Source organism: Hypanus sabinus, chromosome 4 (genome assembly GCF_030144855.1).
Source record: "Hypanus sabinus isolate sHypSab1 chromosome 4, sHypSab1.hap1, whole genome shotgun sequence".
Lineage (NCBI taxonomy): Eukaryota > Metazoa > Chordata > Chondrichthyes > Myliobatiformes > Dasyatidae > Hypanus > Hypanus sabinus.
The window spans coordinates 10,966,012-10,983,177 of NC_082709.1; the positions used below are offsets into that span (position 1 = coordinate 10,966,012).

General features: G+C 41.3%; 1 protein-coding gene across 2 annotated transcripts in view; it reads right to left on the reverse strand.

Annotated features, from left to right (window-relative positions):
* Positions 1-17,166, reverse strand: part of cers6 (ceramide synthase 6) — a 282,104-nt gene that overhangs the window by 184,166 nt on the left and 80,772 nt on the right. For both annotated transcript variants that reach the window (XM_059966394.1, XM_059966393.1), the window contains exon 2: positions 10,313-10,418. In XM_059966394.1, coding sequence (XP_059822377.1) covers positions 10,313-10,418 — 106 coding nt within the window. The remainder of the gene's footprint in view (positions 1-10,312; positions 10,419-17,166) is intronic.

Here is a 17,166-nt window from a genome sequence, read left to right on the forward strand (position 1 = left end):
GCAGAATTTGTCCTGTTGGAAATCAAGTTCAAGTTCAGTTTATGCCATTCAACTGTACACATGTATACTGCTAAAAAGAAAATAAATATAATTAAAATATTAAGCAAGTAGTAAAAATAACACTTTTTATAATCACATTAAACATATAAATGAATAAAACATTAAGAATAATTAGATTATAAACAAAATGTACTACTTACCTTCTTCCACAATTTTAAAGAAAAAGGGTGACCCCTTCAAATTAATGAGTGGATTTTTTAGATGATAAATGTAAGGCCCTGGCTCAATGTAGAGACCAGGGCACAGTAAGAGGTCAGAAGTTTTCATATCGGACCCCTAACATTTTCCATAGATTAGCTCTGCAACTAGTAGGTGTGGAAGTTGGAAGGCAGAGACGTGCCAAAACTAGATTGTATTTCCATAAGAACATCCAGCTGGGCTTCAGTGTGTTCTGATACTATTGATTAATATTGTCAAACCTCTGCATAGACAGGCCTTTAATTTAATGATATTGAGGGTTCAATCCCACTCTCAGCAGTAACAGGATAGATTTATTTAACATGGGGTGTAGGGGAGGAAACTTAGAGCAGAGGTTCCCAACTTCTTTTTATTCCTGGACTAATACCATTAAGCAAGATGTCCATGGACCCCAGGTTGGGAACCCCTGATGTGGAGAAACTTGTCGAGGAGCAGGAAGCGGATGAAACTCCAAGGCCTAGCCTCTGACTGAACCAGATCGTAAGACACTGCTGGCAGCCCTGGCTGACCTGCCCAGCAGTTTGCAACACGTGACAATGAGGAGCTGTTCATATTCTGCCAGGTTATTATGCACAACACTGAAAGACTAATTTTCCCCTCAATTCCTATAATATAACCTTAATTAGTTTACCCAAATTTGTCCTTTTTGAGAAAACTTCAGTTGACTCTTGCCCTAAGTTGTAGGTACAGAAATAGAAAACTTACCACAAAATGTGGATATTTCATGATGAATATATATTAGTATTTTATTTCATTTTGCCGTTGACTTCAAATTAATCTCAAATAATCAGAGTAATCAACTTGAATCCCTTTCTCCTATAGTCCACTCTCTTTTCCTATCAGATTTTTTCTTCTCCAGCCCATGACCTTTCCTAGCCACTTGGCTTCACCAATCACCATCCAGCTAGTCTCCATACTCTCCCCCCAGCATTTTATTCTGGCTTCTTCCCCCTTCCTTCTGATTCCTGATGAAGGGCCTCAGCCTGAAAGGTCAATTATTTTTTCTTTTTCATAGATCATCTTTGACCTGCTGAGTTCCTCCAGCATTTCGTGAGTGTTAACCTGAATAAATCTTGTAAATAGTCAAGAGATTTTCTCGAGTTGCAGTCCAAAAATAGTATTTGGAACACAAATAAGTGCTAGGAGAATCAGTATATTTCAACAGAGCAGGGGTTCCCAATCTTTTTTATGCCATGGACCAATGCCATTAAGTGCGGGGGTTCAGGTTGGGAACCCATGCAATAAAGAGAACAGTGGAAATGAAATTGCCTCGGCTTCAATGTTACGTTCCATTTGTACCCTTTAACTTGTTTTCTAACTGACAGCCTGCAGATGTATCAAATGTGCAGACAATGGATATATATTCCTTTATAACTGTAGAAACCAAAGCCACTGAGAGACTGAGTGGAGGAATAGACGGTGTGTGACGTGCTTCCAAATAACTGAGTTCCAAGTCGATAAAAAGTACATTCAATCCTTTATTATGAAACCAGCAAAGACAAGCCATCAAAATTAGCAGTAACAGAATTAATGTAATAAACAGTCAACAAAAAATATTCGTCCCCTACTAAATCTGTCTCTAAGGCAACTAACACAAAGTGTGAATACGTGACTACTCATTTACTTCTACCACATCCCAAACAATGTGACACATTACCATAACCCATAACACAAAATGCAAAACAGACAGAAGATAGACACAAGGCTCCTACAATAATCATGTCTCCCTTCTAATATATATCCTACCCACCCAAAACACAGAATTTTTGTGATTTCTGGGATAATCTACCAGGTCGACCCAAAACACAGTGAGTAAAAAACTGAACAAACCAGAAAAACAAATTAGCAACAAGAATAGATGTCAAAATGAGGAATTAAAGTGAAAGACTTGTTCAAACAGAGCAGGTGTCCAGAAATAGCCTTGCCTTCTTACTTGCTTTATCGTGCTCAGCACAGGCACTTCCCTAATAAATCAAACCATCAGTGTTAGATCCACTTCAACTGGAGCAAAGGAGCAGCTTCAGTCAAAGACTTTAAAATCAAAAAGGGCTTTGAAAAGAACAATTTCTCTTGGTAGATGAGTTATTAAAGAAGACAGCCATTTGAAATGATCACCAAAATACAGAGAGATTGTGAGGAATTTATTTCAAGTTGCTTGAAACTTTCAGTACTTCACTACAAGGTTGAAATAAAAATCAATGAACAGCTGCTGTGTGCTGAAGTGTGTTAACAAAGGTTACCCACGACATGTAGGCTGAAAGGCGGACAGCAAGGTTGCCATGATTTACAGTCTCACCTTCCCGTCATGACAAACTGTGACAATTATTTGTGTTGATAATATTGAACTTCTCTCCAGCCTGATACCACCCCATCAAGCTAGATCAAAACATGCAACTCCATTTTCCCAACATTTCGTCAACTCTACACCAGCTCCATTTTCAGTTGCCACTGCTTAGACAATTTCTCTATGAGTGCAGTGTTGGCCTCCTTTGGAAAGGGCCTATGAACACACTCAAACGTGAATGAATGGTCTAGAAAGAGTGGACGTGGAAAAGACGGTTCCACTAGTTGAAGAATCTAGGACCAGAGGGCACAGCCTCAGAATAGAAGGACATCCCTTTAGAACAGAGTTGAGGAGGGACTTCTTCAGCCAGGGTGTGGTGAATTTTTGAAATTCATGACCACTACCATGGATAGCTGTGGAGGTCAAGTCAGTGTATATTTAAAGCAAGGGTTTATATGTTCTTAATTAGTGAAGACATCAAAGGTTACATGGAGAAGGCAGGAGAATGGCATTCAGAGAGAGAATGAATCGGCCATGATGGAATGGCAGACCAGACTTGATGGGCTGAATGGTCTAATTCTGCTCCTATGTCTTATGGTCTCATGGAAGCAATCCCAAATACACTTTGTGCTGTACAAGTCTGGGCTCCTTTGTGCATTAATGCTTCAAATTCATGAACCTGGTTGGAAAATCATGGACTATGTTGTAGTGTGCATAAAAAATTGACAACGAACTATCAAATTTTTAAACCAAACTCCTCTTGGATGACATGTTTGTTTTGATAAAAGTTACTTAGACCATTAAAAATAGTGGGTATAGGTAAGAATGAGTATTTTTTTTTACAGGTAGGCCAAGCAGAGTGGCCATATTGAGAAGGGCAGGCCTGAGGTCGAAGTGCTGACTTCGGTGATTGTTGAGCTTCAGTGAGGACGGTAAGCTGAAGGGCAGACAGGTATCCCACTGTTCCACTCTCTCTACACTCATGACTGGGTGGATGGACATAGTTCAACCACCATTTATAAATTCACTGATAACAATATTGTTATTTGTAGAATCACAGATGGCAATGAGGAGGTGAACGAGAGTGAGGTAGATCAGTTGCTTGAGTGGTGTCTCATCATAAACCTCACACTCAAGATCAGGGTGACCACCAAGGGAGTGATTGTGGACTTTGGGAAGGGGGAAGCTAGGAGATCATACACCAGTACTCATAGAGGGGGGTCAATGTTGGAAAGGGTGTGCAGTTTCACGTTCTTGTTGTCAATATCTCTGAGTCCTTATTTTGTACAATCACCAAGAATACATGCTAGTGGCTCTTCTTCAATAGGTGTCTGTAGAGATTTGGTAAATTTTTACTGACGGAGAACATTGTGACTGGTTGCATCACAGCCCGGTCTGAAGGCTCCAATGCACAGGACTGGAGGATTTGCAGAAGGTAAGCGACTCAGCCAGCTGCATCACAGAAACAGCCTCGCCTACCATATATTCTCATGGGCACATTTGTTAGAGATGTTGGGGAGGGTTTAAACTAATTTGGCAGGGGGGTGGGAACTAGAGTGAAGGGACTCAGGATAGGACAAATGGTAAAAAAATAAAGATAGCATGCAGTCAGATTGTCAGGAAGGGCAGGCAGGCGATGGGACTTAGTTGCAGCCAGCAGTCCGAGAATCAAATCATTAGGGATGCAGAATCAGAAAGGATAGCAAATACAGTACTCAATCTGTTGTATCCAAATGTGTGTAGTATAAAAAAATAAGGTGGATGATCTTGTTGCAATGTTACAGATTGCCAGGTATGATGTTGTGGCCATCACTGAATCATGGCTGAAGGATGGTTGTAGTTGGGAGCTGAGTGTCCAGGGTTACATGTTACATCAGAAAGATTTGAAGATAGGCAGAGGGGGTGGTGTGGCTCTACTGGTAAAGAATCGCATCAAATCAGTAGAAAGTTGTGACATAGGATCTGAAGATGTTGAATCCTTGTTGGTTGAGTTAAGAAAACATAAGGGTAAAATGACGTTGATGGCAGTTATACAAAGCCTCCCAACAGTGGCTGGGATGTGGACCACAGGTTACAACAGGAAACAGAAAAAGCAAATGAAAAGGGCAATGTCATGGAAGTCATGGGAAATTTTAAACATGCAGGTCAATTGGGAAAATCAGGTTGGTAATGGATCTCAAGAGAGTGAGTTTGTGAATGACTTGAGATGGCTTTTTAGAACAGTTTGTCATTGAGCCTACTCAGCTCAATGAGCATCAGCTATACTGGATTGGGTGTTATGTAACGAGCTGAATGCGATAAGTAAGCTTAAGGTAAATATGATTGTGTTCAACTTGACATTTGATAGGGAGAAAGTAAAGTCTGATGTAGCAGTATTTCAGTGGAGTAACGGAAATTACAGTGTTATGAGAGAGGAGTTGGCCAAAGTTAATTGGAAGGAGCTGCTGGCAGGGATGTCAGCAGAGAAGCAATGGCGTGTGTTTCTGGGAAAAATGAGGAAGGTGCAGGACATGTGTATTCCAAAAATAAAGAAATACTCAAATGGTAAAATACTGCAACTGCAGCTGACAAGGGATGTCAAAGCAATTGGAAAGGCAAAGAAAGGGCATACAACAAAGCAAAAATTAATGGGAAGATAGAAGATTGGGAAGTTTTTAAAAACCTACAGAGGGCAACTAAAAAAATCATTAGAATGGAAAAGATGAAACATGAAAGCAAGCTAGCAAATAATACAAAAGTTTTTTCAAATATGTTAAAAATAAAAGAGAAATGAGAGTGGATATAGGACCTCTGGAACGTGAGACAGGAGAAATAATAACGGGACAAGAAGATGGCTGAGAAACTAAACGTCAGTCTTCACTGTGGAGGAAGTGTGTGAAGGAGGAGAAGTGAATGCAGTTACTGTTACAAGAGAGAAGGCACTCAAAAAGCTGAAAGACCTGAAGGTACATAAGTCATCCGGACCAGATGAACTGCACCCTAGGGTTCTGAAAGAGGAAGTATTAAAAATGATCTTTCAAAAATCATTGATCTCTGGCATGGTGCTGGAGGATTGGAAAATTGAAAATGTCACTCCATTCTTTAAGAAGAGAGGAAGGCAGCAGAAATGAAGCTATAGACCAGTTGCCCTGACCTCAATGGTTGGGAAGTTGTTGGAGTCAATTGTTAAGGATGAGGTGACAGAGTACTTGGTGACATACAACGCAACACACAAAAAGTCAGCATGGTTTCCTTCAGGGAAAATCCTGCCTGACAAACCTGTTGGAATTTTTTGAGGAGATTACAAGTAGGCTAGACAAAGGGATGCAGAGGATATTGTATATTTGGACTTTCAGAAGGCCTTTGACAAGGTGCTACACATAAGGCTGCTTACCAAACTAAGAGCTCATTGTAACCATGTAACCATATAATAATTACAGCATGGAAACAGGCCATCTCAGCCCTTCTAGTCCGTGCCAAACTCTTACTCTCACCTAATCCCACTGACCCGCACTCAGCCCATAACCCTCCATTCCTTTCCTGTCCATATACCTATCCAATTTTGCTTTAAATGACAATACCGAACCTGCCTCTACCACTTCTACTGGAAGCTCATTCCACATAGCTACCACTCTCTGAGTAAAGAAATTCCCCCTCATATTACCCTTAAACTTTTTCCCCCTAAGTCTCAACTCATGTCTCCATCCTAAATTTACTACCTCGAATCTTGAGGCTATGTCCTAGAGGCTAGATTCCTGCCTCTATCTTATCTATCCCTTTCATAATTTTATATATTTCTATAAGATCTCCTCTCACTCTTCTGAATTCCAGTGATTATAGTCCCATGCGACTCAATTTCTCCTCATAGTCTAACCCCCTCATCTCTGGAATCGACCTGGTGAACTTCCTCTGCACCGCCTCCAAAGCCAGTATGTACTTCCTGAGGAAAGGAGACCAGAACTGCACACAGTACCCCAGGTGTGGCCTCACCAGTACCCTGTACAGTTGCAGCATAACCTCCCTGCTCTTAAATCCAATCCCTCTAGCAATGAAGACCAACATTCCATTTGCCTTCTTGATAGTCTGCTGAACCTGCAAACCAATCTTTTGTGATTCATGCACACGCACTCCCAGGTCCCTCTGCACAGCAGCGTGCGACAATTTTGTTCCATTTGGCTTCGGCTTAAACATGATATGTTTCATGGTAATGGATTAGCTCGGGCTTTTGGCTTCCCCGCATCATGGAGCACAATCCTCAAAGAGTTTCTTCTGGTGTGGATGAAATCTTCCAGCTAAAGTTTTCACTGAACAACATCTGCGTTACAACCCATTTACTCAATTTATCGAGATACAGTGTGGAACAGGCTCTTCTGGCTCTCCAAGCCACACTGCCCAGCAATGCCCCGATATAATCTGAGTCTGCTCACATGACTATTTTCAATAACCAATAAACCAATCAACCGGTATGTCTTCAAAACTGCAGCACCCAGAGGAAACCCATGCGATCATGGGAAGAACGTACAAATTCCTTACAGGCAGTGGTGGGAATTGAACTCGGATTGCCTGTACTGTAAAGTGTTGTGCTAACCACTACACTACTGTGCTACTCCTTTTAGTGTAGAGTAAGCAGGAGCAGTTTTTAATACCACTATAGTTTTTTGAATCCTACAGTTAACAGAATTTTAATTTGGAACATTATTTTGGATGGCTGTAAGTAGGGGAGCAGAAATAAGATCGTCAGACCATAAGATATAGGAACAGAAGTAGGCCATTCGGCCCATCCTCCTGCTCCACCATTCAATCATGGGCTGATCCAATTCTTCCAGTCATCGCCACTCCCTTGCCTTCACCCCATACCCTTTGAAAGCTTGGTTAATCAAGAACCTATCTATCTCTGCCTTAAATATACCCAATGACTTAGCCTCCACAGCTGCTCAAGGCAACAAATTCCACGGATTTGGGCTAACATTTTAACCCAGTCTGGATCCAATTAAATAACTGCTAATTCAGAAAGGAACTAATTAATGCAAAAAGCAACATCTATTTCATACAGCATCAGTAGAAATCGACATGTACTAGTGCTTCTTGGCGTGATAACTCTCCCGACTCTCATCTGATATACTGTAGGAAGTGGTAGTTGTGACAGCTTCCTGTGACACTTTGCTTATCATTCAGCTGCTGGCTTATCTTGACACATGGCTGATCGACATGATCCTGCCTGTGCTCACAATGCTTCTTCCGCGGGTGACAGCATCTGCGGCCTTTAGCAAAGGCTCTTATCGGAGGCTGCTGCAGAAGGACAGCCAATGATAAATGAGAGCGCTCTTGCTTTGCTTGCAAGTCTGCTCATAGTGTGTGCCTGATCAAGTCTGGAAACCTCCAAGCTTGTTGAAACTGCCTGCTGCTACATCATGGTGTGTGGAGCACAGCATGGTCACAGACAGCACTCCTGAGAAATGCTCCCATTTCCCTCAATGCACAAAACTTCCCCAGCTTCTGCCTCTGATGCTTTGCCACCACAGTGCACAAGTTCTCTGACTTTTGGGATAAATTTCAGAAGAGTGGAGGAATCTGTGACACAGTGCAGAGAGAAAACGGTTACAAAAAAATGGAGCCACCACGTCTATGAAGCATCTTTCATTTACTTGCCCCAACCTTGCGAAGGGGCTTTTGATGGCGCTGAAGCTCCATTCTGCAGCTGCCGTTGAGTCACCACTTCCTGCCCCGATCACAGCAGGGGGAGTGATCTATAGAGTGTTTCCACCTCCAAATCAGTAAAATCCTCCACCATACCTGTCTCAGTATTGGGGTCTGCTTTAAATGGTGATGATGTACAGTGCTGTGAACTATTGCTGGAGAAATCTAGGTTGCGGCGCTCGCAGTGAAGCATGCCTAAAATAAATGGAATACTTTGTTAGAAATTTTTTTATACAGAAGTATTACACAATTTTCTGCATCGTTGCTCTTTCTGGCCTATTGAATTACTGTATATTCGCAATAGGAAGGTGTGTATTTATAATCATACAAACCAGGTGAATTTTCAGTGTATCAGCTCTTGCACCATTTTTGCCATGGAAATCTTTGCAGCTGATGAATATCTTAAAAGGTGTAAGATTAGGTCTGTTTATTCCTTCTTCCCATCTGTGCTCCTCTTGCTGTTAGGAGAAATATAAAAATACAAGTGAACAATTTAAAAATGTTTACCATTTATTTTAGCAGAAGCAGACTTTTTTTTTACTGAGGATTAGCTGAATGAAATGTGTCTTGATGACAGAAAGTATGCAGGAATATTTGAGAGCCAAATAAACTTATGAAGAATAAAATTTTTTTTAGACACCCTCCATCCTCACCTGTTGAATGACCTCGAAATGAGATTCTGCGCGATGATCTTCTGCACCTGCTTCATCATTTTTTTTTCACGACTTTGTCGAGAGTATCTCACGATGCCTTGATAGGATGTGTTCACGCTTTCTGACTTTCCCTCCGTTTCTCGCAAAATAAAATTACTTCATTGCTAGATTTAGTCACAATGCGCCAAGCAGAATTCATGCTGATGATTTCTAATGAGCTCCTCAATTGTGCATTATTCATATCACTCCCAAATACATCCAAGCTTCTAGAAAATTTTAAATGAAGTTTGGTACTCACATACTGATGTTAAAACAAAATTTATGGAGTAGGTCACTCCAGCCCTACAAGCTGTGCCACCCAGCGATCCCCTGATTTATGTATAATAACCAATTGATTGACCAGCCGGTATGTCTTTGGACTGTGGGGTGAAACTGGAGCACGTGGAGGAAACACACATGATCACACGGGCAGAACATACAAACTCCTTACAGATAGCAGCGGTAGGAATTGAACCCAAGCGACATGTACTGTAAAGCACTGTCCTAACCTTTATCGTACCACCTGCCCCAATAATAGCAATTTCAATCCCTTACGGATTTCATATTTATAAATATGTACTTGTGAAGTCTACCAGGACAAAGTATTAATATTGAACATTCTCCACTAACAGGTTTCAAACGTAATTAATCACTTTGACGGACTGGTTCTAATTACTATTAATTTTCCCAGGTGGCAGGGTGGAAATGCGTCTCTACCAAGGAGGCGTACGGCACTTCTTCCTTCCGCTAGCCTGCAGGTCACCTTTGGGCAAGGTGTAGCCCCTGCTTAGTTCACTGGACCTGGCCATGTGACACCAAAGGAGAAGGTGGTGGATGGTCATATGAGCAGCTGGTGTGTATCAAAGTTCTGGTTATGTGACCACAAATGCCAGGCAGACAATCTCTGGAAGAGTATTGATAATGGCTGGGGTCACCCATCTTGAAAAGACATTGCCCAGAAGACGTCAATGGCAAAACACTTCAGTAGAAATATTTGCAAAGAACAATCATGGTCATAGACCATAATCACTCATGTCATCTGACATGGCACATAATGATGACTATTAACATTATAGCAGGTTCCTTGCAAGCTCAACATATATTTCGGAAGGAATATAATAATTTGATATTACAACTGTTCTAAGAGATAAGATACAAAACATTACAGATGTTATCTTAGGTGGTGACATAGGGAGGTGGAGCATCATTTTTATCAAGTCTTTTTCTAGTTCTTGTCTTATATAAATCCAGTTTGACTGCAGCTGTCGAGAACAGTTAAACATTTAAACCATTCTCTGAAAGAGGACAGCGAGAAGGAAGAACGTCAATGTGTAAGCTCAATATTTATAAAAATCAAATCTCAGATCTGCACTTTCTGCATCTTTGGTCGGTAAATGCTTGCCTTTGTGATTGCAGTGAAGACTTTTTCCAGGATTGCATTCGGCTGAGCTTTCTGAGGCCCATTCGCTTGGATTTTGAGGCTTAAAGCACATGGTTTGGCAATGAACCTGCAAAAGTACACAAATGATTAAAATTATGAGTAAACCTGCATCCTAAACTTACATTCAAGCCTTACTTCAGATAATATCTACAATCGAACAAATATTATTAAAATATTTGTTTTTCTTTTATTTAACTTCACAGAGGTTCTGGAATATTTCTTTTCCCTCAGTGATTTTATTGTAATTCTTACAAATCATCATCTAGAATTGTATAAATAAGTGCCTTTCTGTTAGACAGGGTCAACACGGGTGTTGTGTCCCAGCTTCTACACGATATGCAGCCAGTACGCAAGCCAGAGCAGTACAATATGGAGAGCAGGCTCCCAGTCTCCACTCAGCTGATGGATTCAATGGAATGGCAGTGACCAATACAGTCTGGCACCAGTGGCATTGTAGGAGTTGCCAGTCAATGTTGAACTCAACATAGGACTGCCTTAACGACTCCAGGTCTGGATTTTCCCTTGACACCTGAAACCTTCCCCATGTGTGGGTATAGGTGCAAGGCAGCAGAGCTTTGAGATTGAAGTTTTCCTTCTCCTAGATGAGCTGCCAACCATCGCTGATGAGCCCCATCGGCTCAAAGTGACTGGTTTTAAATCAGGAGTAACCCACCTCAGGCCTTCTCCTATCAGAAAAAATGGTTCTGCCAGTAGTTAAGCCACACGTAAAGGCCAGGAGCTGGTCTTGGCTGTCAGAGGCTATTTGATATAGATGCCGTTGAGAGTATTTAATAGGAGCTTGTCCACATTAACCCCCCCCCCCCCGACCATCACAACCTTAAGAAACCCATAAAATGAATGTACAAATGAATAGCAAACTAATTTAATAGTCAGTGGAAAATATCAACCACAGCTTTGTAGAAACACAGGAGAGTATGATGCTGGAATCTCCTCCGTGAACTATCTTCCAGTAAGTTCTGGAGCAAAGAGCAAACTCCTGGAACTTAGCGGGTCAGGCAGCATCTTGGGAGGCAACCTTTTGAGCAAGACCCTGCAACGGTTTGCTTTTCACTCCATAACTTTCTGGAAGATACTTCACACAGTTTAAAAGCTAATTTTAAGAGTTAGGTTTGAGGAGGCTTCATAAGACCATAAGATACAGGAGCAGAAGTAGGTCATTCAGCCCATCAAGTCTGCTCCACCATTCAATCATGGGCTGATCTAATTCTTCCGGTCATCTCCACTCCCCTGCCTTCACTTCATACCCTTTGATACTCTGGTTAATCAAGAATTTCTGCCTTAAATACAACCAATGACACGACCTCCACAGCTGCTCATGGCAACAAATTCCACAGATTTACCACCCTCTGACTAAGTTAGGAAGATTCAGTCGCTAGGTATACATGGTGAGGTAATAAATTGGATTAGAAATTGGCTCAATGGGAGAAGTCAGAGAGTGGTAGTGGAGGATTGCTACTCTGAGTGGAGGCCTGTGACTAGTGGTGTGCCACAGGGATCAGTGCCGGGTCCATTGTTATTTGTCATCTATATCAATGATCTGGATGGTAATGTGGTAAATTGGCTGATGATACAAAGATTGGAGGTGTAGTGGACAGAGAGGAACTTTTTCAAACCTTGCAGAGGGATTTGGACCAGTTGGAAAAATGGGCTGAAAAATGGCAGATGGAGTGTAATACAGGCAAGTGTGAGATATTGCACTTTGGAAGGACAAACGAAGGTAGAACATACAAGGTAAATGGTAGGGCACTGAGGAGTGCAGTAGAACAGAGGGATTTGGGAATACAGATCCAAAATTCCCTAAAAGTAGCATCACAAAGACACCAAAGACAGGTAGATGACAAAGAGAACTTTTGTTATATTAGACTTTATAAATCAAAGTATTGATTATAAGAGTTGGAGTGTTATGATGAGGTTATATAAGACAGTGGTGGGGCTGAATTTGGAGTATTGTGTGCAGATTTGGTCACCAAATTACAGGAAGGATATTAATAAGGTTGAAAGAGTGCAGAGAAGGTTTACAAGGATGTTGCTGGGACTTGAGAAACTGAGTTACAGAGAAAGGTTGAATAGGTTAGGACTTTATTCCCTGGACTGTAGGAGAATGAGGGGTGATTTGATAGAGGTGTATAAAATTATGATGGGTATAGATAGAGTGAATGCAAGCAGGCTTTTTCCACTGAGGCCAGGGGAGAAAAAGACCAGAGGACATGGGTTAAGGGTGAAGGGGGAAAAGTTTAAAGGGAATATTAGGGAGGGCTTCTTCACACAGAGAGTGGTGGGAATGTGGAATGAGCTGCCAGATGAAGTGGTAAATGTGGGCTCACTTTTAACATTTAAGAAAAACTTGGACAGGTACATAGATGAGAGGTGTATGGAGGGATATGGTCCAGATGCAGGTCAGTGGGACTAGGCAGAAAAATGGTTCGGCACAGCCAAGAAGGGCCAAAAGGCCTGTTTCTGTGCTGTAATATTCTACGTTTCCAAAGTATTTCTCCACATCTCAGTTCTAAATGGACATCCTTCTATCCTGAAGTCATGCCCTCTTATCCTAGAATCCCCTGCCACGGGAAATAACTTCACCATATCTAATCTGTTCAGGCCTTTTAACATTCAGAATATTTCTATGAGATCCCCCCCTCATTCTCCTGAACTCCAGGGAATACAGCCCAAGGGCTGCCTGACATTCCTCATACGGTAACCCTTTCATTCTTGGAATCATTCTCATGAATCTTCTCTGAACCCTCTCCAATGTCAGTATGTCCTTTCTAAAATAAGGAGCCCAAAACTGCACACAATACTCCAAGTGTGGTGTCAGCATCACATCCCTGCTTTTATATTCTATACCTCTAGAAATGAATGCCAACATTGCATTTGCCTTCTTCACCACCGACTGAACCTGGAGGTTAACCTTTAGGGTATCTTGCACAAGGACTCCCAAGTCCCCTCATTAATTGATTCACTTACTGATTCCCCAGAGTATTTGCACCATTTCCAATATGTCAGTATTATGATGGAGTGTAGTTCCATCACTCACTGAACTTGATAGACTGCTGAAGATTCCAATCCATTTGATTGCATCATATGAATGTACCAAACATTCACTCATGTAGCTCTGTTGCCTTTGTACCCTGGTTACAGCGCGCTACATCCACAAAATGGGCTGACACCACCTAGCAGGACATTTTTTTAAAAACACCAGTGCCCAAAATGAGTAACACTAAAGAGAACAAGGACACCCTGACACCACATAGTGTGGCTCACAGCTCGTACAGTTGCTACCTTGCAGTACTCAAGGCCAGAGTTCAACCCTGACCTCAAGTGCTATCTCTGTAGATTTTGTATGTTCTCACTGTGAACATGTGAACACTCTGGGTGCTCTGTTTACCTCCACATCACAAAGACCTGTGAGCTGATAGGTTAATTGGCCATAATGAATTGGCCCTGCTGTATAGGAGAATGTAAAATCTGAAAAGTTGGTGGGTATTTGTGGAGAATAGAAAATGGGAGGAAGGACCAGTATTCGATAAGCTTTACTGGATAGTTGAAGGTTGGCCTGAACTGGCTTGGCTAAAGGGCTTGTTCCCATGCTACATAAATCTATGTCCACAAGATTTTAGATCAGAATATATAGGAGCAGAAATGGGCCAACGAGTCTGCTCTGCCAGCGCATCATGGCTGATCCATTACACTCTCAGCTCCAATCTCCTGCCTTTATTAGACAATAGACAATAGGTGCAGAAGTAGACCATTCAGCCCTTTGAGCCTGCACCGCCATTTTGAGATCATGGGTGATCATTTACTATCAATAACCAGATCCTGCCTTGTCCTTATTCTGAGGCTGTATTCTCTGGTCTTAGACTCAGCATCCTCTCAGACCCACTCTATCTTGGCCTTTCAACATTCGATCTGTTTCAATGAGGTCACCCCTCATTCTTCTGAATTCCAGTGAGTATAGGCCCACAGCCATCAAACGCTCTTTATAATGACAAGCTTTTCAATCCCAAAATTATTTTCATGAACCACACCACTCTCTATTGACTTGCAAGTATATTATTGTTGGTTCTAAGTCCTGCCCAGTATATTGATGAATGCACTAAAACATTCAATGTGCTTAGCCACAGAACTGCGTTTCTGCATTCGTCTCCCACAGGGTCTGAGAGAACCCTGTGTCAGGCCCTGGGGATTCAACCACTCTAATTTGCCTCAAGTCAGCATGCACCTCCTCCTCTGTAATCTATATGACCTCACTGCTACTTTGAGGCAGTTTTATAGACTCTGTGTCTATCTCCCAAGTAAATACAGATACAAAAAATTAATTTAAGATCTCACTCAACTCATTTGGTTCCACTCATAGATTATCATTCTGATCTGTCAGTTCTGATCTTCCGATATCTTTCAATTTTGTCCCCTGCGATCCTTTTGCTCTTAGCATATCTGTAGACACCATTGTGCCTCGCATCTCTTTATAGATATACAATCAATCTATGTGCATAAGCCATCTTAAGTATTTATATTTATTGTATTTTTTAATATTGTTTTCTTTATCTTATTGTGTTTTTTGTGCTGTATTGGATCTGGAATAACAATTATTTTATTATCTTTTATACTTCTATACTAGAAATGACATTAAACAATCTTGAATGCAATGTATTCACCATATGACCTACAGAAGCTTGAGAGGGAAGCTGACCAAAACTCTTTCAATGGCAAATAGGAATGGATAACCGGTGCTGGCCTTGCCAGTTTTGACAATATCCCATAAAGAGTAATGATGTTAAAAAATGCAAGCCTTGCTTGGAGTATAAATGAAAACTGATTGCTTGGCCAAAATGTCTGTTTTGTTTCTATAGGCTTTTATAAACAATGCTTAGGTATATCCTATATGAATTAAATAGTCAAATTTTAATACAATGATGCATTTATTTGAAAATATTCAGAATTGGTTATTGTGCTTGGGTTATTAGAGTCATCCGCAAAGTTAGTGTCTTCAGTGTCCTGTGCATGTGTGTGATTGTTTTATAATAGATTTCCTATGACAGAAGCTTTATTTCTTTAGGAACTTGAGGAGATTTGGTATGACAGCAAAGACACTCGCAAATTTCTACAGATGTAGTGCAGAGCGTATTCTAACTGGCTGCAACACCCACTGGTGTTGGGGGTGGGGGGGGGGGGAGACTGGGACTGGGGTGGGGCCGCACTGCACAGGATCAAAGTAAGCTGCAATAAGTTGTAAACTCAGTCCGCTCGATCGTGGGCATTAGCCTCCCCGGCATCCAGGTTATCTTCAAGGAGCAATGCCTCAAAAAGGCGGCATCAATTATTAAGGACCCCACCATCCAGGATATGCCGTCTTCTCATTGTTAGTGTCAGGGAGGAGGTACAGTAGCAGCTTCTTCCCCACTGTCATCCGATTGCTGAATGTGGACATTGAACCCATAAGGTGTAAGGTCCTCCTTCCCTCCACTAGCCTGCAGGTTACCCTTGGGCAAGGTGTAGCACCTGCTGAGCCTTCCCCCACCCCTCTGATCCGGGGATGACAAGGCATGGGAGCAGGTGGTGGATGACTGTATGAGAAGCTGGTGCACATCGCAAGTCCCGGTTATGTGACCAGTTTTTTTTGTGACCAGACAGACAATCTCTGAAGAGTATTAAAAATGGTTCGGGTCACACGCCGTGTAAAGACACTGCCCAGAAGGCGGCAAAGACAAACCACGTCTGCAGAGAAAATTGCTAAGAACAACCACGGTCATGGAAAGACTATGAATGCATATGTTACAGGTGTTTGCCGCTTAACGTCCATTCGGACAACATCCAATCGCATATACGTCCATAGTCCCAATCGGACATAACCTATCTCGTGTATCGCGCATCTAGAGTGTAGTAGTGTTATCTCTCTATTTAATTTTCTTCCTAAAATATCACCGTACGCAAAATATTCCAAACGCAGCAAAACCACTCCCAGTGACAGCAGCAGCAAGAGGCAAAGTATAAAATATGGGGTTCGCACAACGTCCAGTTTCACAGAACGTATCGTGGATGTTAAGTGATGCAGACCTCTATACAACACGGCACATAATGAAAGAATGGATACTTCATAATGTAATTTACAGTTTTTGTTATTATGTATTTTAATGTACTGCTACCACACAACAACATTTAAGAACAATGGAAAAGGCAAAAAAAAAGTTGCTGGAAGAGTCAAAATTATTCTAGCACTTCTTCGTAATATTGTGAAGTTTGCAGTTCCACCCTTTCATTTTGTGCTCTGTAGCCTTCTATTAATCACAATTTGCCAGAGATTTTCCATTGCCCATTTTTCTAGAAAAGCCTCAGCTTACAAAGTAGTTTCAAATGTCATTCAAAGCTCTTCCTTACTTTATTAAGTTGAATGGAAGTCAATTACTAATTTTGAAAAGCAAATTATTTACTTTATAGGACTTCAAGTCCTGAAGAAAGGTCTTGGCCCAAAACATTGATGTTTACTTTTTTCCATAGACGCTGCCTGGCCTGCTGAGCTCCTTCAGCATTTTGTGTGTTTTGCTCTGGTTTTCCAGCATCTGCAGACTTTTGCATGTTTGTTATTTGCTTTGTAGTTATTTTTTAGAAAAGCTATAATTAAAATACTAAAAATACTTCTTGAAATAAAAATAATAAAACCTACAAATGCTGTAAATCTGAAATAAATACAGATTACTTAAACACACAACAGGTCAACCAGGAAGAAAGTTTCAGGCTGAATGCGCTTTGTCCAAACTGGGAAATAGGAAATATAATTGTGGTTTTAAATGTGCTGA